The sequence below is a fragment of the Paraphaeosphaeria sporulosa genome, assembly GCF_001642045.1.
Source record: "Paraphaeosphaeria sporulosa strain AP3s5-JAC2a unplaced genomic scaffold CC84scaffold_14, whole genome shotgun sequence".
In the NCBI taxonomy this organism is placed as follows: domain Eukaryota; kingdom Fungi; phylum Ascomycota; class Dothideomycetes; order Pleosporales; family Didymosphaeriaceae; genus Paraphaeosphaeria; species Paraphaeosphaeria sporulosa.
The window spans coordinates 655,807-683,016 of record NW_017253373.1 but is presented as its reverse complement, the minus strand read 5'-3'; the positions used below and the strand labels follow the sequence as shown (position 1 = coordinate 683,016).

The window sequence follows — 27,210 nt, the reverse complement described above, 5'->3', positions numbered from 1 at the left end:
TAACCCCGATTCCTGGTTGCCTGTGATTGAGCTCTGTCTCTTCGTGTCTTTCGGTGTGCTGGAGACTTGCCCTATCACGATGATGGATGAAGACTGTTACCATAGCACCCTCTTGTTCCATTCGTGCACTGAGGGCGATGGGTACTTCATTTAAATGTAGTGTTGAAATCCCGAGTGGTGGTCCTGTCGCCAGGCGATGGATCTGCCTACAGTAACAGTTAGATGCTCAACATTCTTTACCTCTACGCACCCAGTATATCGTCTAGGCCTAATTCACTTGTGGATTTCACTGTATACTTGATATTCGGTACAGAATTTGTGTCTAGGCTTGCGTGTCTTGTTGCCAGAATTACAAGCCTTCGTCGTAGCAGTTGCGCGTTTGTAGAAGCGAAACAGCACTTATAACTTCAAAATAAATCGGCATCTACCATACACGCGTTGCACCACCAAAAAATCAGAGCGAACAGTATTTTGAACTCAGAGCAGTATAGGACTTTTTTTATAGGCTGTAGTTTGTATTTAGGGGTGTCCTATCTTATGCTTCCAGAAATGGCATGCATGCCTGCGGAGGCGTGGATGCCTGCGGCAAGATAAGTCCATGCACCCGACAAAAAAAAACCAAAAAAAAAAAAAAAACAGGTAGTCCGTACTAAGCTAGGACTAGGAAGCGAAAAGCCAAGTGGTTCTATCATGTCTCACATCCTACCTTGATCTTGACGCTACAAAACATGCTGACGATGTCGCCCTGCCTGCACGAAGCAGTAGCGTTCACGGACCGGGAAAAATAGGAAGAGATTTCAGATCTTGCCGAGCCAAACGAGCGAGCTGCTTGAACTTCATCGAGTCAGAGAATTTCTAGTCTTGGCTATTTGAGATTGAGATTGGGCGACATATACGCGCTGTCACCCGAATCTTCGTGTCAAACAGAAGGTTGGCCACTGGCTAGATAGATAACAAAGTGCATATAATCGAGATAAAAACCGACCTATCCTTCATTGTATGTCGACAGCTCAAGAGCTGTGGCTTGTTATTGCAGTTCCAGGTTTATGAGTGCGTTTAATTGCGCACACGAAACTGAATGTCGTGCACCCATAACATGTTCATTACGATTCGAGAGAACTCCATTCCCAGTGTGTCCAGATATAGCCACAGCCGATCCGCTCTATTTTACCCCCCCCTCTCCCCAAACTCTCTTGCCCAATCCTCGTACTCTTTCAAACCCTGCCCGCTGACACTTGGTCTGATAGTTTGCAAGCTCGCCTGAAAGTCCTCGAATCCTATCGGCCTTATCTCGTCCATGGTCATGTGCAGTAGTTTCTCGCCGAGTGAGCGCAGTGGGCCCATGGCCGCGTCTTTGGCGAGCGCCGTGATGTCGGAGCCTGAGAAGCCTGTCTCGTTATTAGTCATGATACGGCGCACTTGTCATGTTTGAAAGCAAATGAGCGCGCTACTCACCATCTGTAAGCTGTACCAAGCGGTCCAGATCCGCGTCACTGAGCTCATGCTTTTGATGGCTCATGAGGGTCTGGACTTGGCTTTTCCGGACATGGCCTTCAGGCAAAGGGATATATTGTCTTCGCACAAAACGCCTCCGTGCGGCCTCGTCAATGGCCCAAGGAAGATTCGTCGCTGCGAGGACGAGCACACGTGTCGCATCGCCTCTTTCTTTATCCTTGTCCGTCTGCTCCTTCCCCGCGGCGGCTTTCGCGAGATCAGACCACTGGATAAGGAACTCCGTCTTGATGCGTCGCGTGGCTTCATGCTCGCCAGAGCCGGACCGGGAGGACAAGAGTGAGTCGATTTCATCGATGAAAATGATGGATGGTGCAAGCATCTTTGCGAGCGCAAAGAGGGCACGTACAAGCTTCTCCGACTCACCCAGGAATTTGGACGTCAAGCTGCTTGCAGAAATGGCAAAGAACGTAGAATGCGACTCTGTGGCGACAGCTCGCGCAAGCATTGTCTTACCGGTACCTGGAGGACCGAAGAGGAGCATGCCACGAGCAGGCTCTCGTAGGCCCATGAAGAGATCAGGGCGTAAGAAAGGGTAAACGACAGTTTCCTTCAAGGCGGACTTGGCTATGTCGAGCCCAGCAACATCGCTCCAATGCACCTCATCTCCTTGAATGACGATCTCATTCAGGATTTGCTTAGCAGCTGCCTCATCTACACCGCGCGGTAGAGATTTCATGATGGTGCGACACTTTTCTTTCCATTCATCCGAGTCGTGCTCTGGCTCATCGGAATCCCCAACCTCAGATGATGGTGTCGGAGGAAGGTCTGCCCGAGCCGTATTCGCTTTCGCTTTGCCTTTTCTCCGTGGTGGTGGTCTTGTCTTCGTTTCGTTGTCATCAGTCTCGACCGCGATGGGTTCAGGGGGATCTTTTCGTGGTCGTCGAGCTCGACTGTCAATATTATTGTCGCGACCTAGCTGCTGAGATGGTCGAGGATTCGGTGGGACAGATTTCGTAGAGTTGTCAGGCCAAGATAACTTTGCGGCTGCGGACGCAGCCAGGGCGCGGTTACTCAGTGTTGGCTCTGGGTACTCATTGCGATACGAGGGCATCATTGGAACCGGAGCACTCGCCTGGAAGCTATGAGAGCGACCTGTATCGAATGAATGTCTAGGGACAGAGGAAGAAGGTACGCTTTTGCGAGGCAGACGTGGTAAATTCAAAGCTTGCTCTGGGTCATTTCGATTGTTCACCGGGGCCGGATTATAAGCTGGAGAAACCAAGGTATCTGTAGAATGAGAATACGGAGACTGCTGCGGTTGGGCTGCGTCGTTCCCGTAAGTTGATAGAGATGGAGTCGTTGTTTCCAGCGAGGAGCTGGGTGTTTCTAGAGAGGGCCGGCTCGAAGAGACGTATGGTGATGTACCGGATGTCTTTGCTAGTTTGCCAGAGTTTGTGTTGAATCCCCACGCCTGGGTCGCTGCTTTGGCAGCATCCGGAGGCTGGGACCTCATCGACATCGGAAGCTTCGAAGATGACGACGACTTGGTCTCTCTCCCTGGCCGCAATGTCCTCAACATGCGTCCCTTCTTCTCTGGGGAAGGTGTCCGCGAGTCCCTGGGGCGAGTCGTCGCTGGGGCCGCCAAAGCAGATTTGCTTGCGGCCTGGGTCAGTGTCCGCATGGATGCAGTACCGGAGCTCTTTCGGGGGGCGAGCGACGGGCGCTTGGGCAGGGGCGGCGGCCGCGAGAGGTCGTTGTAGTCAACGGGCGGGATGGTGCCACCGCCCAGCCAGCTGGAGGCGCCATTGGGCTCCGCTTGCACGGGCAGCGTGCCTGCGCCGTGTGGAGGCGGCGTAGGGGCCTTCGCATCGGTGGGAGGGGAGGTGAGCGTGTCGGCGCTCTCTTGGCGGCTGCGCTTCAGTGTCTCGAGCAGGTCCACGCGCTCTTTGCACTGCAGCTCGAGCTGGCGCAGCGACTCTACGAGGGCCTGCTCGGTCGACGATGCCGGGCGGACCAGCGAGGGCCCGCGGTGAGCATTGTGGTAGGTGATTTGGTCGAGTGCGGTCCGCCACGAGCGCAGCGCTTCGGCTTCGTTGCTCTGCGATTCGAAGTAGACGGCCGTCGAGCAGGCGAGGAAGGCCTCGTCGTAGGCCTTTTGGGTCGAACTGGCGCGCATTGCTTGTCCTGGAAGCAGCGCGCAAAACGACACAACACGGTGGTGGGGCAGAGAGCTAGGCTGCTCGCCGCAGTCCGCAGGAGCTGTCGTCGGCGCTGGTGGTGGGTTCCACCAGCCAGTCGGCGCGTGTGTGACGTATGCGACTGGCGACGCGCGCGGGCACTTCAGCTGCTCCACCATGCTCGCTGCGCCATGTCACTCTCCCACCTCCCGAGCACCAGTCTCAATGTTGCGCATGCCATGCTCGCATGCAGAGAGACGCATCCCCTCTGCTTATCGATTAAGTATCTCGCCCAGCCCATCACGGGCCTCGGATTTCTATGATACACGCAACAAGGCATCCCATACTCCGCGCAAAGGAGCAAAATCCATCCCAGACGCCGCCAAAGGTCGGTCCTCCTCTATATCGCGGGTGCCTTTGCCGATATACAATACTCGAAATGAGCGCCGCAGGCCAACCTCCTCGTGGCACCAACGCCTCGCCCACGCTTTCTAAATGCAACATGTGCAGACTCCATCCGAGTCGGTATATGAAAGGGATATGGCGCCCATCGAGCACCCTCAATCGCCGTCACGGAGCTATTCGCTCCTTTTAATAAGGGGTCCTCGTTCGCTGCGCGCAATGAAAAATGCCTTTGCCATCTCGTATGCAGACCTGCGTCGTTAGCCATCAGTGCACTTTAACGCTTCCACGTCACAACGTACCAGCAAATTGCCGTGCTAGGCATCGTGGTGATTATCCTCGGTTTCAGTCCTCGGAAGTAGCCCTTCCAACCGTCTCTCTGATGTATTATTTTTGCCGCATTCACAAGTCCCGAAACGTTTCTAAGCTCAGCGTCTGTCGCATTGCCCCTTGTCTGAAGCAGAGTCTTGATCACGTCCAATGGAGTGGTAAAGCCCGCAGCGAGACCTCCCGCCAGCGCTCCAGCGAAGCAGTGCGTGTAAGGATCGTAGCGACCAGTCGGATTCATGACTTTCGAAAGCGACTCGTATGACATGAACTGTAATGCCGTAAAAGGGACCGTCATGCATAGCGTTGTGGGATAGGAGACGTAAAATGCGCTTAGGCCCTCGCGACGGAAGACTTCGCGGGCGCAATGCGGGACGGATTTGTAGACGGAGCCGTGTAGCTGCATGCGCTGCTTGATGACTGCGGATGTGAGTCCAAGCTTTCCCATAGCGGAGGGAAGGGGTTATTCACCATCAAAAGGATTCATCAACGCATCGCTGGCGATTGTGGCTGCTGCACCGCTCGCCGCTAGTCTCCGTCAGCAAGCTGCTTCAACTACTTTCCCGTTTGCGTCGCACGACGCGACCTACCTGCTGCGAAAGGATGGTGTTCCTCGCTGCCTCCCTCGTTCCCGCCTAGAGCATGCTTGGTCGCCTCGTAGGACGCAAAGTACACAGCGTGCGCTGGACCTTGGGGGTTCGTCAGTTTCGCCTCCCTATGCCATATCGTTCTTTGGACTGCACGGACCTGCTCCCACAATGACACTGGAGAGACCTCTCCACAATGTTCTGAATCCCTCTACCCGTGATATTGTGACCATAGCGTTCGAGATGCCCGAGTACACAGCCGTGGGCGATGGGTTGACGACCTGCATACGCGTCTGCAAATTGTCAGCGCGTTGTTCGAGCCGTGTTGTATCATGCGTTAGAAGCGGCGCACCTTCAACAGGTCAATTGGGTACATGACCGAGTGTTCCTATCGCACGGTCAGCGCTCGCGCTGTGGCATCTCAGCGCGGCAGCATACGGCAATTCCTGCGAACGCGCCCGCGATCATGTTCGCCGAGAGCGAGAAATTGGGCGGCAACGATTCATAGCTAGCAGCACAGTCAGTCACGGCCACGACGGCGCTGGCGGGAGCTGTACTCGTATTCGGCTTCTTCCACAGCTGTCTGTCCTCCATGGGTGGCCATTAAATGACCGCTGGCTAGCGGCGCAGATTCCAGATTTGCGGCTTTGGGCGAAATACGGGCTGAGGATGATGCGTTGCGCCTCGTTCGTGACGATGAGGTTGCAAGGCGTTTGCGAGGATGGGCGCTGAGGCGTTCGTAGTGTACTGGTAAAGAACAAAGTTCCCCGAGAGAAACACGAAGCGTTAGTGCGAGCCTCGGAGGGCACGTGCATTCTGCATGTATCTCTCTCATCTGCTATCTCCTACACTGTGGTTCTGCTCAGAATTGCTGCGCGCTGGCGTTACCGCCCTTCTCGCCTGATATCCTCCTCCACCTTCTGCTGTGTCTGCCTTCCCGGCGCGCTCAAGCCGCCGAAAACAAGATTTACAGTGATCAGAGACATTCGCCGCCAAGCAATAAAATCTGATAAGATGATCTCCGCGGTGCCTCCGCTCACTTCCGCTTCTGCAGATACGACCGACTTTGCTAGGTTTTGTACAACTCCTGAACTCAGGTCAATTGCGCCATTTCAAAAGCAGAGCTGTCTAACAATGAGATATATCTCGAGTTGTTCTGCGTCAACCTCACGACCTCGTGCGACAGCGAGAGTCGGTTCAAGGCCGGTTAGGTAATGATGCTCACAAGTCGGAGATTGAGTCGAAGATCCGAGCTCGATCCAGGCGATAATGTGTTTGTATAGCTTCGCCCTGATACTGTACCGCTGACGTTCACTTTCACGTGAGAACCTGCCACCATGCGTTCAGTATGTATACTCGTACTGAACACTTGCGGGGGACTTCATCGATGAGCTTGCTGTCCATACGGGATCAGGTGAACTAGTAATGCATTGTTGTTCTAAAGCGCGCATCGTACAATACGGACACTAGGACTCAATCTCGAGGTGAGGCTGAGCTGGGCTGCTCCTATCTTACATGCTACATATATCGCACACCGGCGAAAGTGTGTTCTCGAACTTTCCGAAACCCTAATGTTACATGCGAAGCTTCATCGACAATTCGTGTTGCGCCTTACCTTCGGTTTCAGCAATCACATCGCTTGTGCCACCGAGGGAAGCTGACGACGTCTCTGATATTGGTGACTCCTGATAAGTAGCACAAAAGACGGTCGAAGCCAAGCCCGAAGCCACCATGAGGCACACTGCCATATTTTCTCAGATCTAGGTACCATTGTAAAGAACCATCCGAGGTGTCTGGTTCGGGCGTGGATGCACTGCGCAACCCGTGATCTTCCATTGATTTGACAAGTTCTGGCAGCCGATGTTCACGCATCGAACCTCCCACTAGCTCGCAAATGTCGGGAACGAGAAGATCGAAGCAAGCGACTGTGGGTGCCTGATCATGGCCTGCGGTCGTGTTGGCGGAAGGCGCCATATAGAACGGCTTGATCTCGCGCGGATAGTCTGTGACGAAAACTGGCCCGCCCCCTCCCAGACGTTCAGCCAGAAATCGTTCATGCTCTGTTTGAAGCCCGTCTTCGTGCCCGGGTGCAAACTCAAAGTGGGCCTCGCCATTCGCAACAGCTGATCGTAACTGCTCCAACGCATCTTGATATGTGATCCGTGGCCAAGGCCCTTGAATCAGTCCCTGCCACCGTTGCGCAAGCACTGTGCTGGACACGACATTGCCGTCTTCCCTATCGTCTCGGGCCCGAGCCTCGAGAAGTTCGTCACCAACTGTAGAGGCTTGTAGTTCAGTTGCGACGTTGCGCAGGAGACCCTCTACTACATCCATGACATCCGTCAGGTCTTCCACAAATGCGACTTCAGCTTCTAGCATGTAGAACTCGCTCAAGTGGCGAGCTGTGTCGCTCTTCTCCGCCCGAAACGTGGGAGACAAGGTCCATACCTTCCCGACCGACTGGGCGAGCGCCTCGAGATGGAGTTGGGTAGATACGGTCAGATACTTTGGAGAGCCAAAAAAGAGCTCCTGATGCCCTGTTGGCTGCTTGGTGGCACCCTTTGCAGGGTTGGATGACGTTTCTGGTGCTATGGTGAAGACCTCGCCAGCGCCTTCACAGTCGGAAGATGTGATGATGGGCGGATGTGTTTGGATGAATCCGTGATTCACAAAGTAGCTGGTCACTTGGGCCGTAACCAAAGACCTCAGTCTAAGAAGTAGGGCATTGATGGGCAGCCGCGTACGTAGATGAGGCAATGTGCGAAGATATTCGGGCGTTTGATATTTCTTTTGCAAGGGTGATGTCTGGATCGCGCAGAGAAGGCATTGTCAGCTGTGAATGTGCAAGTCTCTGAGCTCGTGTTATACTTACGGTAGCGTCGTTGGTGCCCAGGACACGCACGCTATCGGCCTGAAGCTCGAAGGACTGCTCTGCGCCAGGGGACGGGGTCCAACGGCCGGTCACAGCTACAGCAACTCCCGTGGACAAGCTGGACAGTGGATTAGTACGAGGGATATGATGTGTGATATCTTGACTGGAGCACTGACCCGTCGGCCTGCTCGGGTGTCAGGACGGCTTGTACCGTCTTCAGAGATGAACCATCGCCTATGGCAGCAAAAGCCACACGCTTTTGTTTTCGCACACTGCGCACGAAGCCATTGAGCGTCAGCGAGTGGTCAGGTGATGATGATGGCCGAGGCGGCGAAGAAGCCGAAGATTGTTTCAAGAGTGCAGCTATGGACGGCGCAGTGGACGACGAGGTCGAGCTACAGCGCGTGGCGGCCCGCGTGGCCAGGGGCAGGCTGCGCGGAAGACGGCAGGCGCGCCCTCGCGCAAATGATTGACAGGCAAACATCCAGCAGCCAGCGGGCGATGCGCAGAGAAGCTCGATGCACCACAAATCAATCACGAACCGGCAAGCTCTGAGAGGAAGCAGGAAGCAGGAAGCTTGGGCCATTGCTGTCACAACAGGCTAGCCAGTTTGCGCAGAGCCGAGCCGCTCGTTAATCGTGCCATGGCAAGCTGCCTCAGCGTCGGTCCCTGAAACGACAAGACAGGCGGGCGGCACGGTGAAGTCATGTACTCTGCTGTATGCCGTGTCGCAGCGGCTGCCGTGCGCCCTGGAAATGCCTGCCGGTGGGCTTTAGGGCCATCTTTGCTTGTCGGCTGGGCCTCTAGCTAGACGAGTCCCATCCGCCGCTGACGGGTGCATGTTCCAACGCCACGCTCCCGCAGCAGCTGGACGAAGCAAAGGAGCAAGGGCCTCATCCGCTGAGACGGCGGATATGCTCGCTGGGCGCACGTCGTTCATCAGCCTCGCGTGCTTTGCCGTGCGTCAGCCAGCAGGCGTGCCGCTGTGTGTTTCCCTGCAGGTCTACATTCTGGAACCGCCTGGGCGGATGCAACGCCGTCTCCTGCAGCATATGCAGCCTGTTGGCGATCGGGCTACCCACGTCGCGTGAGATCTGAGCCAAGATGCACCGCAGATCGGCGCCTGTGAACCCAGGGGAATTCACATCGACGCCCGCCTCGTGCGCCCCGCCCGAATAGACTTGCCGCGCCTCAGGTCCCATCCCTCTATTAGGCTGTGCTTTCCAACCACGCACCAGGACGGGGTTGCCGAGCTGCAAATGGCTCTTGTTCCACTCCCGCTGCCGTTCCCGCACCCTGTACCTATTCTTGGTTGCTTGTTGTGTCCACGAGTCAAAACTCGGTGTGTGGTGAGCGCCTTGCTGAATACAGGCGGTGGCACCATGCGTTTGAGCGCCTAGGGCAACGGTCGGAGCAAGCAGAGTCGCTAACAAGCAGCTTCTGCTTTTGTGATGTGCGGCGAAACAAGCCCTGCTAGTGACGGCTCCATCCAGCTCTAATGGGTAGTCAACTGCCATCACACGTGCATAGAACCCCGGCTGATCATATACTGGCCTGCTCGCTGCTCGTCTTCTCCACATACACGTTTGCCTCACATCCAAGCCACCACCTTCACTGACCATTGCTGCCTTTCTCTCCTCTTACCTCGTCCTTCCAGCGTTGTCTATACTCCCTATCATAATGCCATCATGCCACCTTCTAAACCAAAACCTTCTGAAATAGCAGCCGACGCGAAACGAAATTGGCTACCGTACATCTGGAAACACTACGTGACGAACGCCAAAACTTCGTACGCGTACCCAGATTCGTCTGTCATAAGAGTTAGTGCGAATAAGAGGTCACGTAACAGGACAAGAGTCGCTGTCCTGGAAGGCGACCCCGTCACTCATGCCATGGGCTGGTACCAGAGTGCTATTCGAGACCCTGCCTACAAGAATTGCAAACGGATACCCGTCGTCAATATGGCCAACGAAAGGCGGGCCGGGGGAGACTGGGAATCTGGCCTGATGGCACCTGAAGAGTGCTTTGCAAGGAGGAGCAATCTTGTGCACGCTTTGACGATGCCATGGAACGCACAAATGGGGAAGGACGAGAACCACTATCCGATACCACAGAGAGGGGGGATATATTGCCCAGAAGTTTGTAAGTATCTGTCTAATTTCGACCGCTTGTGGCTGACCAAGACACCCAGACGTATTTCGAGGAGGACCGGACATGGACTATGCAATTTTCCAGAATATTGAGAAACTGCCCGTTATCTCAGTCGCCCCTGTGCGAGGTCCACGGCTCAATGAATCAGGCAGCAGCTATTCGTTCGAGCAGGAGAGAGAGCTGATGAAGGAAAAGATGCGGACGGTTCTCCGCATAGCAGCGTACTGCGACCACAGGAATCTGGTCATAGGAGCTTTCGGCCTGGGCCCAATCTTCCGAAATCCCGCACGGGAAGTCGCGAAGATGTGGAGACACCTGCTGTACGAAGAGGAAGAGTTTCGGGGTGTCTTCACCGACGTGGTGTTCGCCATCGACTGCAGCATGGTGGGGCCACCGGCCAAGACTGGAGTCTCAGACGTCGACATCTTCAGGGAAGAATTCGATCCTTCGGCCATCTTTCCAACACAATATGGCTGGGGCTAGGCAGCGTCCTGAAACCCGAACGCGAACTGGCCGTCTAAAGCGTGATGTCAGAGCGGGCAGGCGGCAGAATCGGACTAAAATCTCGGTTATCTGGGATGGCGTTGGTACAGCATGTGGGTTGCGGGAATCTGGAGGTCAGCCAATCGCCAACACTTGATACCACCCCTTCGGATCTGGCACTTCGCTTAGCGCCACGCTTTACCTGGCCATCCACTTGGAGCCATGTTTGCTTTAGCCTTGCCGCTTGCATCTGGACGCAGATGGACGTGTGATTGAAAAAAAGCAACATGATCGGACTCGCATGGCAGGGGACCTGTTTCGTTCCACATGTTTGGAGTCTGGACGAGGTTCTGTCCAACCGGAGGAATCTGTTGCCTGCAGTGGCTGTTAGTCGTGTTACGTGGCATGATGGGTTGTTGGAAAATGACGCTGTCTAGATGGAACAATGAGGGTTCACGACAAGCACGTTTGATTGCAAGGAGATACCTGGTATAGACACTCGTCCGGTTGACCTCCGCCGCTCCCCGATTCGCTTCTGTAATGTACTCAATAGCTGTAACACCACAACCGCCGCAATGCGACGCCAATCTATGAGCAACCCGGCCCCGCGTGTTTTGGACCCAAGCTGGTGACGACATTATGCAACTGGTGGCAGATCTGGATCTTGGATAGCTCTGGATACGCAAGGGTCCTTTGTCACGCACAAGTGGGCAGAGGATCTCCGATGTTCACATTGCAGTTGCGCGTTTACGCGTGACTTTGGTACGCGCGAGCCGCGGGGATCTGGAAGCCCCGTACAGCGCCCAGGTATACCTTTCTGTCGCCCACTAACTGCATGACCGAGAACGTGGACGTATGCAGCTTGTCGAGCCTCCAATTGTAGTAAAAAGCTTGCACGAAAGCGAATTGTATTTGTGTTCTTTCAAGCCTGTTATGGCTGTTCGAATTTCCCGAGATTCACAAGTACACCAAGGGAACGCAATGGTACGGGGCAAGTGTTTGCAGTGGTCGTGAAGCGGCGTTACTATTACAACTGCCCTCTGGCCAGAGACAGTGATGCTGATGCGGTACACATATTATACAGTATGTCCAAGTTTCCTCGATTACATCGCAGTCGCCACATTTTACCTGTTGCTTCCCACGGGTAACTGAGGTGGCATGACCTCGCCGCCTTCGGCTTCGATCTTCTTTATAGTCTGCTCTTTCTGGTAGTTGACGACTCGCTGCTTCTTGAAGTATTCGACCTGTCCACAAAGTCAGCTGGCGGAACCCGCCAATGTGGCACGATGTCCGCACCCAGCTATGTGCGCAGTTCTTCTCGAATGCCTGGTCGGCCGGGCCGCACGCTTTCGCCGCCGCGTCTCTGCCCTTCTTGGAGTTTACGCTGTCGAGGATGTTGTTCCGGTCGAGACACTCGAAGAAAGCATCGCGCGACTCGTAGCACTTTTGCCGCGTCGATTTGGTCGGGGCCACGAATGCGCCGTCGGCCGTTTTCTTTGGGCCCGAGCCGTCGGAGGAGGATGACGAGAACCAACCCATTGTGATGCGGATGGCGACTGCGCACTGATGTTAGCAAGACGCGCCCAAAGGGTACAGGCAGGCAATGCAGTGGAGCCGCAGCACTTACGGGACTTGAGGGTGTAATTCGGTCAGGTCGCTTCGCGCAGTATCAGTGTATTGTATCTGGTAGAAACGAGCTCGGAGCTCGGAGGTGCGCCAGCCGCCAAGATGCCGCCGTTGCGCTCAGGCACGGCCAACATTGCACAGTCAGACAACCCCGTGCCATTGCACATACACTGCACTTTGCTCCACACATGCACGCCGCACGATAGCGATAGCGTCCTCCGCCCGGGCTCATGCCACGCCGTCGCCGCCCGCCTCGCCCCGGCGCGCTCGCGGACCTCTCTCCCACGCGCATCGCCTCCCAGATCGTCCTCCTCCAGCTCGCCTACTATGCCTGCGCCGCCGTGCTCATCGTCTTCACCGCCCTAGTCTTCGGCAAGGAGATCAGTACAGACCTCCTTTTCAGCTGGCGCAGCCTGCGCGGCGACACTACGGTCGGCTGGACCCTCGGTCTCGTCTGGGTGTTGAACAGCCTGACCTGGTACGTTCTCTGTTCGCACGTTGCGCCTCGCTGCTCATGCTGATGTGTTGCCAGCGCCGTCTTCATTCTCCTCCTTATCGCGCGTTCCAAGCTTGTCCTCGATTTTGCTCTTACCATACATTTCATCCACCTCGTCGTCACCTCGCTATATTCCCATGCCATCCCGACCAACCTCTTCTGGTGGGCACTTCAGGCATGCAGTGCTACCCTTATGACATCCTTGGGAGTGTGGGCTTGCCAGTGGCGAGAACTTCGGCCCATTAACTTTGGCTCCAAGACCGTCGCGAGCCAAGGCGCCGATGCTGTCGAGGAGGACGCTGGCGAGAGCAGAGGAAGGGGCAGGGGCAGGGGGAGAGATGGCGCAGGAGAATACGAAATGGTAGGCATGGGTGGTGGTGACGACAATGTTTGACTTGGTATTGGTGTTACATTTGCATGGCAGCGGCGTTTTCTTTGGTCTACCAATTTTGGCAATCGAGCGCTGGCCGAATTGCTTGTTTGGCCACTTGTATGATTATAGGGTTACTGGACCACAACACGACGGCTTTCCTTATGTATTCGACCGCTTCACGGCCACTGCATCCCCATTGAGTTACCCAATTTTGGAGCATGTCAGTAGGGGCATTTCCATCGCCAGATCTCAGCAATCACAAACCTGGGCTTTACTACCACGGTATATTCACATATTTCGAAGAAGATGGAAATTCCTCTTGTAAAGTATTGCTTGATTGTGGGCGCTCCTTGCAAAGAGGTGCATAACTTCACCTATGGGTTGAAACGTAACGTTTATGGTACACAAAACAAAGGCTTTGATTGATGGTTAGAGATTATAAGCCCATATAGTGCTGCTTCGGAAGCATGGTCTCCCAGTATATGACCTGATTCCTCGGTAATTGTATACGACTTCATCTAGGTAGAGTTGATTAGCCCAGTATACCGCGGATTCACGTACAATAGGTACGCCGTTGCTTTGGAAATTAATGAGAACTAGCTCAAAATTCAGGGTGAAATGAAAGCGGATTCTTCTCAAGGGAGATCGTACTAAGGCTAATTGGATCTGCTGCGAGTTACTGACCGCGTATATCCTGTACATGGATAATTACGTACGGTATCCAGACGTTTGCAGGACGTTGGTGGAGCTGTGGTTGAGGCGCCACGTGCGCGAACTTCATCTGCTAGCTTTGTGGAGAACACGCTAACTTGGTCCCTCACCCTTCGCCCTTCGGAAAGTAATCCGACATGCGATCTGGCGCACCAGGATATCTGCCTTTCGGCCGCTGCGACAAAGCAAGTAACTCACCAACATGAGCTCGAGAGGTGGCCCGCATGGGCAGTGGCCGGCACCAAACCGAACTGGGCCGAGATCTGGGCAATTCGTGCCTGTTGCGGGTACCTTCGCTGAACCCACGCCACAATCAATAGGCTACCCTAGGCAGCCACATATACCTAGCCCTGCGCATCATTTACTCCCACAGCACGGCTACAGCGGTCCACCAAGAGTTCCCATCTCGAATTCAGAATTTGAGCACGCTCAGGCAACCTTCTCGGCCGCTCCGTACCCAGAGCCGCTGAATACTCCTTTGTTCACGGAACCGGTCGAATATGAGGGTTTCATTCCAGCCCCAGGACATGAAAACGACCATGTTGCCGCCCCTGATATATTCGAAAATGGGCGCTATGACTACGACTACGAGACCTCTAGCCTGGAAGATGATAGCGAGGAGGAACGAATCACTGCTGAAGCGGCGCTAACCCATGATCGTGAGGAGGACAAAGACTTCTCTCTGTCTGAAGACGAGCTCGAGGAGAATCCCGAAGATTTCATGATTGTTGACGCAGACAATTCTGAGGAAGAGACCGTGCCCAAACGCGGGAGGCCCAAGAGTAAAGGCACAAGAGGAGGCCGGCGTGGTAGACCCCCTGGAGACGGACGAGGTGGCTCCCGATCTACAGCACGAAGGGGTCGAAAGACGGGTACTAAAGGGAGACCCCCAGGACAGAGAGGACCGCGTCCTGTAGCAGATCCAGGGCCGGAGTTCAAAGAGCTGCAACGCCTCGCTAACGAAGCCTATATCAAGGAAGACTACGAGACCGCCATGAGACATGCCAAGGAAGCTATAAAACTGAACCCGGAAATTTTCTCTGCTTATAGTCTGTTATCGGAGATCTATGCGGCTATGGGCAACGAAGAAGACTCTATCGGGTCTTTGATAGGCGGTGCGCCAACAAAACGCGACAAGTACCTCTGGTATCTGCTACTAGAACGTATTGAGAACATCGACCCCATCGAGTATCCTCGAATGGATAGAAGGATGAAAGACAAGCTTTCGGTGCTATGTCTAACGTCAATCATCAGTCTCGATAGTGACGACTGGGATGCCCGCTACAAGAAATTAGAGCTTGAAGTCCGGCGTCAGCGTTACTCTTCTTGCGTCATACTGTGCCGGAAAATGTTAAAGATCCGACCGCATGACACGCGCGTTCTGTCCACCATGGCGCAAATGGGAACAGGCAATGAAAGACAAACAAGCTTACATCTGCCTGGTATCATTGAATGCTTCGAAGACACAATTACTCATTTCCTCGCACTCAATGATCCTTCCACTAGTGGACTGGATTACGGCTTTCTATATGTATATCTCGATCTCCTGGATAAAGCGGGAGACTACAACTACGCACTTGTCCGCCTGAAGACTCTCTCTAGGTGGATCCAGAAGAGAGCCACCGAAACCTACTGGGATCAGCTGGACGATGACCGTGAGTTTGACTTCGAAGATGTGCCCCGACGCATTGCTGTGGCTGAGTTTGTACAACAAAAGAAGAAACGCCGAGGCAGCTACGGAAAAGGCCTGCCTTTGGAGATAATCATAAAGATGGGCCTATTTAGGCTACGCACCATTCCACCAAACTTCGATGAAGCTATGCGACATCTCAATTTGCTTTACCCGGAGGACGATAGCAGTGAGGAAACCCTGTTATGGGAAGATACAAATCTGTTCGACACAGTGGCGAGAGCTCTCTACGAGACCGGTCATTATCAGGAGGCTTTACGTTTCTATGAACCTCTCCACAAGCACAGCCTACTCCCGCGAATTCTGGATAATTATCTCGGAATGTATACATGCTATCGGGAAACGGGAGACATGGAGAAGGCAGCGACGATCTTACCGATCCTGAAAGAATGGGAGGAAACGAACCTAAGAGACTGGGCGACATTGGCAAAATTCTTCGAAGACCAGGGATTGATGGTTGAGGCTATGCGTCGTGCAGAAATCGTTTTCAAAAACCGTGCTTCCTACCTCTTGCGGGCTAACGGCTTTCAGCATTACGATGAGCTGCGGAGGCATTTCTTCAAGACGCGAAAGCAAGCTCGAGGAAATCACGGGGTAAAAAAAGCGCGCGTAAAGAAGTATATGAAGAAGCTAAAGGCGGCGACGCGTGATGAGGCGGATACTGATCAGGAGGAAAACACCATCGAGCGTCCCTCTCTTGGACCATTGAAGGATCGACCGAAGAAAGGCCTCTTTCGGTCAAAGGAGCGGCCTTTGGAGAAGAAGCCACAGACTTTCATGCCGCTTGACGAGTCGAAGACCTTGGAGGGTACAGATGTTCCCCTTACTGCGATCGACCACAACGTTTTCCGAAAGAAACTGAAGAACCTGGCGGACAACTATCCAGATGAGCTTGCAGCTGCTAGGCTCAAGCACCGTGAAATTGTTGCTAGCTTTGCTCGACTGCAACATTTGTGCGACAATGCGGATAGCGGAGATCAGTCTGCTTCCACTGAATATTTATCCATAGCCAGAGAGCTCATTGAGGAGTTTTCGACTTTTGATATCTTCATGTCAGACCGCCGACAATCATTCCGTGGCTACTTCAGGCGCTTAGGTTCTGGAGATCTGTGGAGGGATTCCGCTCTGATGATTCTAGCCGTCGGAGCAAACCGTGTAGATGACGGTGAAGCAGATGTAGAGTTAAAAGAGCGACCCGAACCCCCTCCGGAAGACTTTTTCGGGGTCCACTTTGACAAATGGGCTGAGGTCTTTTGTCGCTACGCTCTCCTTCTTGCCCGCGAAGGGGCGGAGGAACGATGCTTCAACGTTCTGGATGTGGCCTTGCAGTCTAATGTTTTCTACAAGTCGCAGAGATATACTAGCGACATCGAGCTTTGTCGCCTGTCCTGTGCACTGGCCGTCGATGACTCCCAACAAGTCTCTACCAGCATTCGCTACCTTCTTAAGACTTATCCTTTCGGCACTGAGATATTTCGTCTGTATAGCGCTGCGAATCGTCTATGCTCCGTCAATGATGGCTACGCTACTGGTGCCGCAACGAGGGTTGTTATGAGGTGGATCAAGACTATTGACTACGCCCTGCTTGAACCGGAGAACCGTAAGTGGTACAATTTCAAAGGCCGTGATCGTACACAGTGGATGCAGCAAACCTTGAATACCGGGCTGGTCAGTCAAGTCAAAGGTCATGATCCTGCCCTCTTCGCTCTGTTCGGACACCTGTTGATGTGCACTGGCTCTTATGCGGCAGCTCTGAACTACTTCTTCCGAGCGTTCGCCATCACGCCCGAGGATCCGATCTTAAACTTGTCGATCGGCGTTGCTTATTTCCAGCACGCACTGAAACGGCTTTCGGAGAATAGACAGTACCAGATTCAGCAAGGCATAGCATTTATCACGCGATACTACGACTTGAGAACGAAGGATCAGATTGCTGTTCATCAGCAGGAGGCGGAGTTCAATATTGGTAGAGTTTACCATGGGCTAGGCCTTGCTTCACAGGCCATACCCTACTACAAGCGTTGCATAGCCCTAAGCGGTATGCTTGAGAGCGGGACCGGGGAAGATTTTGCGGCCGAGGCTGCATATGCACTTCAGACTATCTACGTCCTGAGCGGAGACTTCGAGGGGGCCCTCGAAGTAACGGTTTCAAATCTCGTTATTGAGTAAGATTTCCTAGCAAGTACGGTGGAAGCAAGGATGGAGCAAGGCACAGCATGTGAATGTCACGGACCATGCCAATTCTAAGCAACCAATCAAATATCGAGGTGAACCCTTGATAGGAAACACGTATACCCAGTTTCACCTGAAGCATTCGCATTTCACTGCAACAGTTTTACACGCTAGGGCTCCAATTGTCCTATCCTCCGGACTACCTGATCGTGCCCTACACCCACACTGCACGGTGACAGACACCAGAATTTTGAACATGCGGAGCCCCCCTGCATTTCATCGTAGTGAATTCCACGCAGGGAGCTCGTCATGGTGCTACAGGAAAAGGTCTCGCCTTTCCGATGCAGTGGAGTGCAAGCGCTAACCACAAGGTACTTCGCTACAGCTTACCAACTTCATCGAGATCGTGTAACGCTAGCCGGCCGCATCATCACACCGCTCTATTCCTGTATGCCAGGTTCCTTTCATTTTAACCTCCGCCCGCGTACCTACGTTGCGTTACCGTGGCAGGGTCTGCCAACCGGTGAGCGTGACATTGGGGCCTAGGATATTGGTCACGCCACATCGTCGCCTGATGCGGATCTACGGGTAGGTGTGCGACGTGATGCCCAGTGTACATGTATGTTCGGCTCTCATAAGAGGTACGTAGGACGTGCACTGACGGTGAGACGCTTGCTAAGCGGGTTCAGTGACATGGTCGACAGAGTCGGGAAGTGTCGAAAAGGTGAACTTGATCCGCGCATGGTTTTTTATGAGCTTCAAACCGCCGAAGCCGTTACGTTCTTGCACCTGCAATAACACGTTCACCATGATGAAGCCGAGCCACACACATTCTATTCATAAAGCTCGTCAGGACGCGCAGGGCTTGCTGATATACAAACAAGGAGTACTTAGCTGAACGCTTGAGTGGTATAGAACCTAAGAATACGTGAGTTTAACCCCTTTCATTCGTGATACGAAGGTAGTCCCCATTTATGTTGTCCATAGCAGGCTCCCCTTGGAAGGAGCATCTCGTTTCTTTCGGCCTGGCTAGCTTCGGGACCCCCCCGCTTGCCCAGATAAGGCTTACCTACTGCGCGTCCCAGAGCCCAACCACCTCCAAGTAACCTTGCAGATAGCTTCGATGCTCCTATCACTGCTGGAGGCGGTGTTCTAAGCATGGATGCCTGGACACTCATACAGTTTCATTCACCGTACTCTTGCTCATCATCACTGTCTCTATCTGCGGGGTCGCCGTCGTACAGATCCCCCTCACTAGACGAAACGTCGCCCAACACCACGAGGCTCTGGAACCGCTCCTTCATCCTTCGCAATGAGTTTCGGAGTAACAGATCCTCGGGAAATAGCGACAGACTAATGCCGAACTCGTAGAGTTTCTCTACATCCGCTATCATTTGCTCGGCTCTGGACTCAGACCTTCTCCTCACCCTTTGCCCAGGGTGTTGAAAGAACAACTCTTGAGGCCGAAATGGCTTCGAAACCTCGGAACCGATGCGTTTGTCCACATCAAGCAGCGAAACGGGGGAGAGCATACCATCTTTCCTGCTTGCACGTGTATCTCCGATATTGTGCGGCTGCTGCTCTTGCTGGCGACCTGTGTTTGCGTGTTCCACGTTCATGGGAATACCATGCAATGGGAACTGTTCGTTGAGAGGCGGAAGGCTCATCTGTCCCGATGGTAAAGGATTGGAGTCGTTAGTAGGGGGTCCATGGCGGTACAGCACCTCCCCGCGCGTGTTTGACTGCCCCTTGTTGCTCGACCAGTTATTATATCCCTCCGAGCAGCCTTGGGGAGAAAGCAGGCTCTGGTAGTCGTTCGAAATAAACGTGTTAGGGTGCTCCGATGACAGACTACTGGAATTCGATCCCAGCGACGCTGACAGTTCGTCGAGAGCTGCAAGTTGTTGCCCGTGGTTGCCGGTCGGATTGCCCCACGAGTTCGACCGCCTTGATTTATTTCTTTCTCCTACAGCTTCTCAGTCAGTCAGCTTCGCTACAGTCAGCAGGGAAAGCTTGCTCACTGAACCGCCGTTGCGAATCCCGATTTTGGCGTCTCCTTTTGTCAAGCTGAGTTTCATTAATGACCATACTTGAGCTGACGTCTGGAATTAAAATGGTTCGGGGAAGATAAGAATACGATTTTCCACGACCTGTAGAAGTAGGAACCGACTAGAATTAACTAACACCAAGATAATACGGCTGTAGTTTGGTGGGCATTCGACTCGTAGCACTCCGAGGAGGGAACCCCACATCAACGTCGAGAGTCACGAGGCGAATGAAAGTCTCCGTTAGCTGTCTCGAGCGCATGGCCTTACCGATGCCACTATAATTCTCCTTCGCCCTGTTTGCGTGCCTTTCAGAACTCTACTAGCTAGAAGGGTGTCTTAGATCAGCACTTAGCTCGAAAAATCTGCTTGAGTTCATGCGGTTGGCTTACTGTCGGCACCCGCATCGGGCCAATCGCCCTGTTTAGTACAAACTTACAGTAAAAAGTGGGTACGGGCCGTCTTATCAGACTAGGCAAAGTATGCAGAATCCTGCAAAGTAACTGATACGCACAACCGAAGGATTCCCTATCCGACATGCGATTCAACAATAAGCATACAGGTTTACAACATTGGCAAGTGCGGGGTAAGTACCAATAACGTGTTCGCACGAGAGAGGAGCAAAGCCAACACCAAACAGCTGGGTCGTGATCATGTGTAGCAACATAGTGCTGACCTAAGCTAGCGGGCACTCTACTTCCTTTCTGTCATATTATGATAGTCAGTTTTCAAGAGATCCAAACACTGTTCGAAATGCTCGATGTCCCTGGCTTGTCGATGAAGAGCCACGAGTACTCACCTCTTGAAAGCGAAGACGGTTTAGAATTCCAACCCTTAAGACTCCGGAAGAGCTGGCTAGCTTTCATCTTGAAGTTTGCTATTTCTATCCTATTATTCACGGTAGCGTGTGTTTCTGGCTTCTTCGCTGGTCGCTGGTCTGCTTTCGCAACTGACGAGTCTGATGACATCCTCCACTGTCAGTAATTAATATATCTTGATAGCCCCTTGAGCTGAAAGGAAGACAGTGACAACTTTCTCCAGAGTATTTGAGTACGATGCCACTTATGGAGAGCCCTCCAACACAAGCAACGCCATCTGGCGCTCATTGATACCCCACCATGGCGGCTTCTTCAATCACCCTACCATTGCTCCTGAACGCTCTGTCTTTTCCGTTTTCCACCAGTTACACTGCTTAGTATGTCTCTCCCATTACCCTGTCACTTTCCGGACCCCAACCTGAATCTCAATAGGACGGCATGCGAAAAGGCTTCTGGGAGCTTAACAATGCCCTCAACGGGGACACAATCATCGACGAAGAAAACATCTTGAAGCATGCCGTGCATTTCAAGCACTGCTCCGACTATTTGCGCCAGGTATTCTCCTACGGACTTTATTTTTGCACGTTCCAGGCAGCCGTATCAGAGATGACATGATCTAACGAGTCCGACAGGTATTGATGTGCAAACCGGATATGACCCTCGAGATCCAGAACCCGATTCTCAAAGCTGTGGAGGGATTTGGAGTGGAACATATATGCAGGGATTGGGCTGAATTGACAAGATTCGTTAAGGAATGGGAAACCTGGGGAAGTAATTGATTACAGTGGGATCAAGATGGAATCTTCGATTGTTTCGGCTTGCGAGTTTAGCATTAGTGTATATATCGCGATTGTGCCTAAATACACATATTGTAACTTTCGACAGAGCTTCAAGATTTATCATACAGGGCTGTGACAGACAAGGCTGTGGTATTAGGGAAGCGCCTATACGAATTGTCCACGTGCGATGTAGATAGTACGCTGAAGCCTCACGACCGAAAATCGCGGGAAAATGTCACTACACATATGAAATGTGCCCGAAATGATCCACAAGATCATTGGCTAAGATCGGAAAGGCCGTGAATGAATCATATATATAACGGGAACTCATCTCAATACAGATGTGGACATTTTCATATCTCTCAACAAAGTAATAGGCTATGGAATGCGGAGATGGGTACTTAGAGCGTTTCGATGGAATGCTTCTGGCCTCATTCAGTGCGTCCCATAAGTACACTTATCGTACTTCACCTTCAAGGTGACGGTACCTCCCTCAAACCTCCTCAGCGGCGCCTTCTCCAATATGCTTTCCAACATTTCATGCGCACAATGCGACGTATGATCGAAATTCGCCACATCGTCGCTCCACCTGAATTTCCCCTCGAGCGCACGGTGGATCCTGCGCACCACGAAGATGCAGTGCCCAACATGTTCCTCCCCATGGCTCCATATCCACGTATCTGCGGGTACGGCTGATAGTGCATCGATCCCGTCGATGTGCGTATCGACAGTCAGTTTACTTGAAAGAAAGTATGGGAATGCACCGCCCGTGCGGTTCGGATTGAAGATCCACTCACGAAACTCGGTGTCGGTTTCGTGGTCGTAGCACGGCTTGGGGACCCAGGTGTGCGAGAGCATATCGAAGGCGCAATCGGCTGCTTTAGCGGACGCAATGTCGCTTCCACAGTCGTATATCAGTTTAGGTTGTGGTGTCGACTCATAAGAAGGTTGACAGGCGACGGCAATGTCAGATGCCAAAGCTTGTGTACCAGTTCCGGGTTTGCGCGCAATCGAGGCAGCTAGAAAGCCTATACCAGCTCCAATGGCGATGAGCACAAGCCCGAGCAGAAACCTCCGTTGACAACTTCGCTTCCCTGGAGCGAGCTCCTGCTTCTCGGTGATACCAGAACCATTTTCTGAATCCTTTTCTGAATCACCATCGGGGACTTCTGTATATATTGGGGAGAGTGGAGAAATGATGCTGAGAAATTTTCAGCCTGCTGGCCCTGCAGTCCATTTGCTTAAGGCAGAACTCACCGGTCTTTGAAACTCTTCAGGGGAGCCGGCCACATTGTTGTGTTGGGCATGTTGAACAAGTGCTGGAGAAATTGAGGTCGGGTATCACATCTGGGGAATAGAATGATACGGATGGGATCGTTGGACATTGACTGGTGTACCACTCGTGCAAGGCTTGCACTGTTTCCCATAAGCTGCTTGATTGTCCTCAATTGCAACCCCCTCTCGAATCACCTCTGCATGCAAGCTTACGGAAAACATGGGTGCAGGTGTTGATGCCGAGAGTATTGCGACTGTCACCCAAGTGATGAGAGTACAATCGCAGTAATCCTGCGTAAATCGACATCATGCGTGATGTTCTGCCAAGTTTCCTACCTGGGTAAGGGTGTACTGGGCGAGCTGCAGCTTACCTTGCCTTACATATAAGCCGGAAAACCAACAGGAGAAAAGACCGAAAGGATTTTGTCCCTGTAAAATTGAATGTTACGCAACGGTGGAGCCCCACCCTTTGGGGAGGGGTAGCCATGCTTCATTCACCCGCAGTCGGATCGATGCTTCGCATCTCTCGATCCGTTAATGTCGTCACGTTTGCGGGTAGAAAGCTCTACTCTATTTTTTTTGAAGCAAAAAAAGGGATTGCAGTGATTCCGGGCGCGTCTGGGTGACCAATTTCTACCATGATGGCCAGCGCGAGAAATTCCCTGGAAAAGGTAGACTTGGAAGAGCAGTGCCAATTGATTAACGATGAGGGACCCCATCCAGCTCCAACAAAGGAGACGTTCTCCTGGAAAAAAGCTTTGACCATACTTTTGTTGGTGGTTCAGTCCATGCTCATTTTGAAGCTCTGGTGGATGAATCAAGATTGCTCCATCCTCGACCCGAAACAAGGAGATTCGATCGAGAGGAAATGGATCCGGAATACTTCATACATGTCTTTAGATCATGTATATGACGGGCTGTGGAACGAGACGGGTCAATCGGCTCTTGTTTATGACGACTACAGGAATGTCGTTCAGATAACCATGCAAGTCTAAATCTAAGGCTCCGACAAGTAAGCTAACTAGTTCCAAGGTTTCACCAGCTCCACTGCTTAGCTTCGATACGCAAGGCTTTGCAGGAATCTCATGAAGGGAAAGATATAGGCATGAACGAGAAGGATAATACACATTGGCCGCATTGTCTGCAGTTTTTGAGAGAGGTAAGCGACTTTATGTAGGAGAAGATGTGACAGTTGCAGAACTAACCTTATCAGGCTATCCTGTGCACTGCAGATGGCACGCTTGAGCACCATCCCCCTGATCCAGTGCATGGACTGATCATCAGCGGATATGGCGATATGCGAACGTGTGGCTCTGCTGCAAAGCTTTATGACTATAGGGATACAAGAAAAATATATCATTATAATGGGTCTCTGGTCTCCAATCATCCCTGGGATGATGAACAGAGGAACTGAATCGTTGTGCTTTCGCAAATTTCCCCTTAATAAATATGCCGTGGTGTTTTATGTGCTATCCCAAGTATACTGGGAAGCCGGAAGGATAATTCCTTCTCTAAGTTTATGGGCTGATGTACATATGCCATAATTTTGCACGGAATGCCTGTGCTTGCCCTCGATTAACGCCCGGACACTTTTGACATCGATACTCAATCTCTTGACCAGAGAGCTTGAAGTGTTGGGCTCCGGATTCGCGGGGAGCTACAACATTGCCTAGGATCGGGGGGTTACCCGACTAAGCCAGGCTCCTGTCAGTCTCGGACAAATAAGGCGATGTAAGATACATAGTGAACTTACGTTCTCTTTGATCCACTCCTTCAACTGCGCGTTCGTCCAGTGCATGGCGGTCTTCCTCTCCGTATCTTCCTCCTTAACAGGAATCGAGACCCGCAACAGCTCCGCAAACCGCAGCGTGTTCTTGGTTGGTCCAACATCTGCAAGGCTTGGGTTGACGCAGGCTATTACGATTGTCCTGCACTCTCGAGTACTCGCTGGGTCAAATACATGTTTCAAGACCCTTGTCAATGCACTCTGTCTGAATGGAATGTGTGGCACTTTCTGGCCCAGCTTCTCTTTCCCCAGAGTTGCCGCATTATCTGACTGAGCTTTTGCACGAATGCAATCTTTCAACGCCGAGAGACTGATATTGATCTGTTTCGTCTCGCGCATGCGGTCCGCGCCATGCACCGCAACGTCGCGAGCAGCTTCTGACCCAGCGAGATCGACCAGATAGAGCATACCATCTGATCCATTGACAGTATTCTTGATCCTAATGCGGCAAATAGCATGCGAGCGCGAGGACGCGGGGTTTTTGAGTGTTGGTGCCGTTCGTCTGAATGAGGTCGCACGCTCCACCATAGTCCTCATGTCGTCCACGCTGAACACTTGATTCTCCTGGGCGCCTACCATCTGAGTAGCACCAGAGGCATCTTCGCGGAGGGAGATGGGTTCTCGCTCATTCAATAGATCGAATGCAGCGTTTCCGGCGAGATCGATGATGGTTATGTAAACCTCCCTCTTCCCATCAAGATTTCCGTTCATGAGTGTTTCTCCTACGAACTCTTCAACCTTGCTGACTGTGAATGTCTTGCCAGAGCCTGTCTGTCCATAGGCGAACAAGGTTCCGACACCACCGTTCCAAGCATACGGAACCAGGTCGACAACAAGTTCCTCGTAGATCTCCTTGGTGGTCGAGTTCATGTTGAAAAGCCGATCTACTTGGTAATCGGACGACTGGAGGTTCTGGATTAGCAAGACGACCTTTTTCTGCTGGAATGGACCCACCGTACCTTGAGAATCGGCTGACCTTTAGGATGGTTATACAGATCATGAATATCTATCACATTTCCTTGGTCCCTCCGAGGGAAGACTGCAGAGGGGAACTCTTCGCTCCCAGACAGAGGCCGGATTCGGGCGCTGACAATCATGTTAGGACCCGGTCTTCCATGTGGTATTCGCGGCTTTGGGACAGGATCAAGCGCATCGAGTAGTGAGTGGTATTTGGAGATATTGTTGAGATAGAAACCTTCCATGGCGCGAAGTAGAGTGTCAATATGTTATGATAGAGGTCCTGCTGAATAGCAGAAGTGGATGATGTAGCAAAATGAAAAGTGCATGCTGTCATATGTGCAGGGGTGCGCAGCCGCTCGCTAAGTTCTAGGCAAATGTTTGTGACCCTGCTGATCAGGTGTGAACTTGATACGTGCACAGTTCGAGGTTGACTTTATTCTGGCTTGTTATTCGCAAGAGCTAGGCAGTAGGCTCGCTAAATTTGCAAACCCGATTAACGCTCTTTCCCTGTGGAACATGTGCGAAGACACTGGACATTGTATATCACTTTCGATGTCATGGCTCATGTTTGCATCAATTCACCAAAGAAGACTAATCGATATCTCAATTTTATGCTACAGCTATCGTCGCTTACGTCCCTCCCATTCTTTGGCAATACAAATAATCCATGTAGAACCTTGCCCGATAATCAGGGTCAACATTGATGATATAATAAGAGCAGTGATCGTAGTCTTTCGACCCCAATGATTAGTGTCTCGTGTTTCGCATGGGGACGGAGGCACTCACGTCCTGCGTTCAGCGTCTTATTATCGCTAAGGCGGTGGCCATTCAATACAGCTCGCTGCAGCGTCTGCCATGCATAGGTGCAATGCGTTCGATGGTACTTTCCCGATGTGTAAACACGTGGATTGATTCCTTTTCCCAACTCTTCGACCGATATTTTATGGGTGCGATTACGGTCATAGAAAAATTCGAAATCGTGATACGGGTCGTATTGGCTGTACAACCTGCCAGGCTCGAATTGTCAGTGATCACGATATCCCAACGCATCGGACTACCAGATGAGGGACCCAGAGACTTCCGCATGTGTACTGTATACATATACTCCCAAGTATATGACAAGGACAAGACTCACTCTTCGTCAAAGCACGGAATCGGTACCCATGCGAAGGCGAGCAGATCGAATTTGCAGTTTTTGGAGGCGGCTTCCGCTGGAGAGCCGCCGCAATCGTAGCGCACTACACTGTGTATAAATGCAGAGAGTGAGACGATAAGTACCAGAAGGACTGTAGATAAAGCGAGGCTTATGCGGAAAGCTGTGGAGTGTAGAGCTGATCTGCAGAAGCTCTTCGTCGGTATATGGATCTCATAATTTTCCAAAGTGAGTGTCTCTTGAGACCCGTCGCCAGAAGGAATCGAAGAGTAGTCTTTGGATTTCAGAAGCTTCATTTCTCAGCTTGTTTTGAGGGTGTTGGCGTTTGGTGTTCGCACTGTGAGTGATGATCCGGCACCCAGGCATGAAACACCAGAGAATCGAAGAATGTCCTGTGATCCAGCCCTCGCTAAACTTCCATTTCTGCCAGACTATAGATGGTGGGGCAGTTCATGGGCAAGTGCGGTGACGATCTAGGTATATTTAGCGCTTATGCGCGATGCTCTGGGGTCGTAGCGAGCGTATGTGAAGGATCGGCACGACTTGCTCGTGCATGTCTCGTGCGTTAGTCCACTGCACGATTACTTCTCCATAGCAACACATCATGATAATCAGTAAGGCGTGGGTGCTAAAGATGTGGGGTTTACAGACTCTTCAATGCCGTTCACCTGCCGGACATATCCGAGAAGGCGTTAGTGGGTACCGTGCCTGGTATCACTGGTTCACTTGAGGCTCTATGATATCTGGAACAACAGGAACATGATTCTTCAACGTTATGTAGTACATCGAGGATTGAGCTGAAGGTATCAATACAATGGTTTTTTTGAGAAATTGTAGTTTCTTATTTAAATGAGTGTTGCTATTGCCAGATG

The 27,210-nt window shown here is 52.2% G+C and overlaps 12 protein-coding genes across 12 annotated transcripts; 5 read left to right on the top strand and 7 right to left on the bottom strand.

Moving 5' to 3' along the window:
* Positions 1-921: 921 nt before the first annotated feature.
* On the bottom strand, positions 922-3,724 carry CC84DRAFT_1169299 (AAA-domain-containing protein). Its single transcript, XM_018179630.1, has 2 exons — positions 1,456-3,724; positions 922-1,388 (listed from the first exon to the last, which is right to left on the bottom strand). The coding sequence occupies exons 1-2, from the start codon at positions 3,629-3,631 to the stop codon at positions 1,168-1,170; spliced, it is 2,397 nt and encodes a 798-aa protein (XP_018030172.1). The 5' UTR covers positions 3,632-3,724; the 3' UTR covers positions 922-1,167.
* A 144-nt stretch (positions 3,725-3,868) lies between these two features.
* On the bottom strand, positions 3,869-8,377 carry CC84DRAFT_1156933 (mitochondrial carrier). Its single transcript, XM_018176991.1, has 10 exons — positions 7,997-8,377; positions 7,821-7,938; positions 6,717-7,753; positions 5,387-5,456; positions 5,301-5,336; positions 5,109-5,241; positions 4,952-5,050; positions 4,833-4,889; positions 4,337-4,781; positions 3,869-4,286 (listed from the first exon to the last, which is right to left on the bottom strand). Exons 1-10 carry the CDS (start codon positions 8,302-8,304, stop codon positions 4,211-4,213), a joined length of 2,379 nt encoding a protein of 792 aa, XP_018030171.1. The 5' UTR covers positions 8,305-8,377; the 3' UTR covers positions 3,869-4,210.
* A 968-nt stretch (positions 8,378-9,345) lies between these two features.
* CC84DRAFT_1130810 (uncharacterized protein) lies at positions 9,346-10,493 on the top strand. The gene is made up of 2 exons (XM_018175872.1): positions 9,346-9,962; positions 10,012-10,493. The coding sequence occupies exons 1-2, from the start codon at positions 9,509-9,511 to the stop codon at positions 10,452-10,454; spliced, it is 897 nt and encodes a 298-aa protein (XP_018030170.1). The 5' UTR covers positions 9,346-9,508; the 3' UTR covers positions 10,455-10,493.
* Positions 10,494-10,533: 40 nt separating this feature from the next.
* Positions 10,534-11,252, bottom strand: CC84DRAFT_383300 (uncharacterized protein). The gene has a single exon (XM_018185990.1). It carries the CDS (start codon positions 11,090-11,092, stop codon positions 10,640-10,642), a length of 453 nt encoding a protein of 150 aa, XP_018030169.1. The 5' UTR covers positions 11,093-11,252; the 3' UTR covers positions 10,534-10,639.
* A 202-nt stretch (positions 11,253-11,454) lies between these two features.
* CC84DRAFT_1169295 (uncharacterized protein) lies at positions 11,455-12,129 on the bottom strand. The gene is made up of 3 exons (XM_018179629.1): positions 12,082-12,129; positions 11,751-12,010; positions 11,455-11,698 (listed from the first exon to the last, which is right to left on the bottom strand). Exons 2-3 carry the CDS (start codon positions 11,991-11,993, stop codon positions 11,579-11,581), a joined length of 363 nt encoding a protein of 120 aa, XP_018030168.1. The 5' UTR covers positions 11,994-12,010; positions 12,082-12,129; the 3' UTR covers positions 11,455-11,578.
* A 23-nt stretch (positions 12,130-12,152) lies between these two features.
* Positions 12,153-13,174, top strand: CC84DRAFT_383347 (uncharacterized protein). Its single transcript, XM_018185991.1, has 2 exons — positions 12,153-12,558; positions 12,613-13,174. Exons 1-2 carry the CDS (start codon positions 12,311-12,313, stop codon positions 12,968-12,970), a joined length of 606 nt encoding a protein of 201 aa, XP_018030167.1. The 5' UTR covers positions 12,153-12,310; the 3' UTR covers positions 12,971-13,174.
* A 617-nt stretch (positions 13,175-13,791) lies between these two features.
* CC84DRAFT_1169293 (TPR-like protein) lies at positions 13,792-17,640 on the top strand (the record flags this gene model as incomplete). The annotated part of the gene is made up of 1 exon (XM_018179628.1): positions 13,792-17,640. A coding segment is annotated over exon 1 (3,653 nt), but the record flags the coding sequence as incomplete, so codon positions are not given.
* Positions 17,641-18,086: 446 nt separating this feature from the next.
* Positions 18,087-18,894, top strand: CC84DRAFT_383288 (uncharacterized protein). The gene is made up of 3 exons (XM_018185989.1): positions 18,087-18,163; positions 18,212-18,450; position 18,894. Exons 1-2 carry the CDS (start codon positions 18,127-18,129, stop codon positions 18,418-18,420), a joined length of 246 nt encoding a protein of 81 aa, XP_018030165.1. The 5' UTR covers positions 18,087-18,126; the 3' UTR covers positions 18,421-18,450; position 18,894.
* On the bottom strand, positions 18,707-19,610 carry CC84DRAFT_1222805 (uncharacterized protein; the record flags this gene model as incomplete). The annotated part of the gene is made up of 2 exons (XM_018183418.1): positions 18,707-19,494; positions 19,544-19,610. The coding sequence occupies 2 exons, from the start codon at positions 19,608-19,610 to the stop codon at positions 18,707-18,709; spliced, it is 855 nt and encodes a 284-aa protein (XP_018030164.1).
* A 710-nt stretch (positions 19,611-20,320) lies between these two features.
* CC84DRAFT_1222804 (uncharacterized protein) lies at positions 20,321-21,164 on the top strand (the record flags this gene model as incomplete). The annotated part of the gene is made up of 4 exons (XM_018183417.1): positions 20,321-20,543; positions 20,593-20,762; positions 20,818-20,940; positions 21,018-21,164. 4 exons carry the CDS (start codon positions 20,321-20,323, stop codon positions 21,162-21,164), a joined length of 663 nt encoding a protein of 220 aa, XP_018030163.1.
* A 122-nt stretch (positions 21,165-21,286) lies between these two features.
* CC84DRAFT_1232353 (uncharacterized protein) lies at positions 21,287-22,663 on the bottom strand. Its single transcript, XM_018183753.1, has 2 exons — positions 22,422-22,663; positions 21,287-22,365 (listed from the first exon to the last, which is right to left on the bottom strand). The coding sequence occupies exons 1-2, from the start codon at positions 22,589-22,591 to the stop codon at positions 21,600-21,602; spliced, it is 936 nt and encodes a 311-aa protein (XP_018030162.1). The 5' UTR covers positions 22,592-22,663; the 3' UTR covers positions 21,287-21,599.
* A 1,293-nt stretch (positions 22,664-23,956) lies between these two features.
* Positions 23,957-25,556, bottom strand: CC84DRAFT_1232347 (P-loop containing nucleoside triphosphate hydrolase protein; the record flags this gene model as incomplete). Its single annotated transcript, XM_018183752.1, has 3 exons — positions 25,185-25,556; positions 24,193-25,128; positions 23,957-24,130 (listed from the first exon to the last, which is right to left on the bottom strand). The coding sequence occupies exons 1-3, from the start codon at positions 25,425-25,427 to the stop codon at positions 23,957-23,959; spliced, it is 1,353 nt and encodes a 450-aa protein (XP_018030161.1). The 5' UTR covers positions 25,428-25,556.
* Positions 25,557-27,210: the final 1,654 nt, after the last annotated feature.

Bases quoted from the DNA above. Each gene is read 5' to 3' on its own strand.
- CC84DRAFT_383300 (XM_018185990.1), bottom strand. From the start codon at position 11,092: ATGTCGTCACCAGCTTGGGTCCAAAACACGCGGGGCCGGGTTGCTCAT.
- CC84DRAFT_1232353 (XM_018183753.1), bottom strand. From the start codon at position 22,591: ATGGGAAACAGTGCAAGCCTTGCACGAGTGGTACACCAGTCAATGTCC. The intron at 22,366-22,421 runs GTGAGTTCTGCC...AAAATTTCTCAG, and splicing joins CTGAAGAGTTTCAAAGACCG to CATCATTTCTCCACTCTCCC.
- CC84DRAFT_1156933 (XM_018176991.1), bottom strand. From the start codon at position 8,304: ATGTTTGCCTGTCAATCATTTGCGCGAGGGCGCGCCTGCCGTCTTCCG. The intron at 5,457-6,716 runs GTACCTAGATCT...CTGTGCTGCTAG, and splicing joins TCGGATGGTTCTTTACAATG to CTATGAATCGTTGCCGCCCA. The intron at 5,242-5,300 runs GTGCGCCGCTTC...GACAATTTGCAG, and splicing joins ACCCAATTGACCTGTTGAAG to ACGCGTATGCAGGTCGTCAA.
- CC84DRAFT_1169299 (XM_018179630.1), bottom strand. From the start codon at position 3,631: ATGCGCGCCAGTTCGACCCAAAAGGCCTACGACGAGGCCTTCCTCGCC. The intron at 1,389-1,455 runs GTGAGTAGCGCG...ATAACGAGACAG, and splicing joins CTTGGTACAGCTTACAGATG to GCTTCTCAGGCTCCGACATC.
- CC84DRAFT_383288 (XM_018185989.1), top strand. From the start codon at position 18,127: ATGCCCAGTGTACATGTATGTTCGGCTCTCATAAGAG. The intron at 18,164-18,211 runs GTACGTAGGACG...AAGCGGGTTCAG, and splicing joins ATGTTCGGCTCTCATAAGAG to TGACATGGTCGACAGAGTCG.
- CC84DRAFT_1130810 (XM_018175872.1), top strand. From the start codon at position 9,509: ATGCCACCTTCTAAACCAAAACCTTCTGAAATAGCAGCCGACGCGAAA. The intron at 9,963-10,011 runs GTAAGTATCTGT...CAAGACACCCAG, and splicing joins GATATATTGCCCAGAAGTTT to ACGTATTTCGAGGAGGACCG.
- CC84DRAFT_1169295 (XM_018179629.1), bottom strand. From the start codon at position 11,993: ATGGGTTGGTTCTCGTCATCCTCCTCCGACGGCTCGGGCCCAAAGAAA. The intron at 11,699-11,750 runs GTGCGGACATCG...CTTTGTGGACAG, and splicing joins AGAACTGCGCACATAGCTGG to GTCGAATACTTCAAGAAGCA.
- CC84DRAFT_383347 (XM_018185991.1), top strand. From the start codon at position 12,311: ATGCCACGCCGTCGCCGCCCGCCTCGCCCCGGCGCGCTCGCGGACCTC. The intron at 12,559-12,612 runs GTACGTTCTCTG...ATGTGTTGCCAG, and splicing joins GTGTTGAACAGCCTGACCTG to CGCCGTCTTCATTCTCCTCC.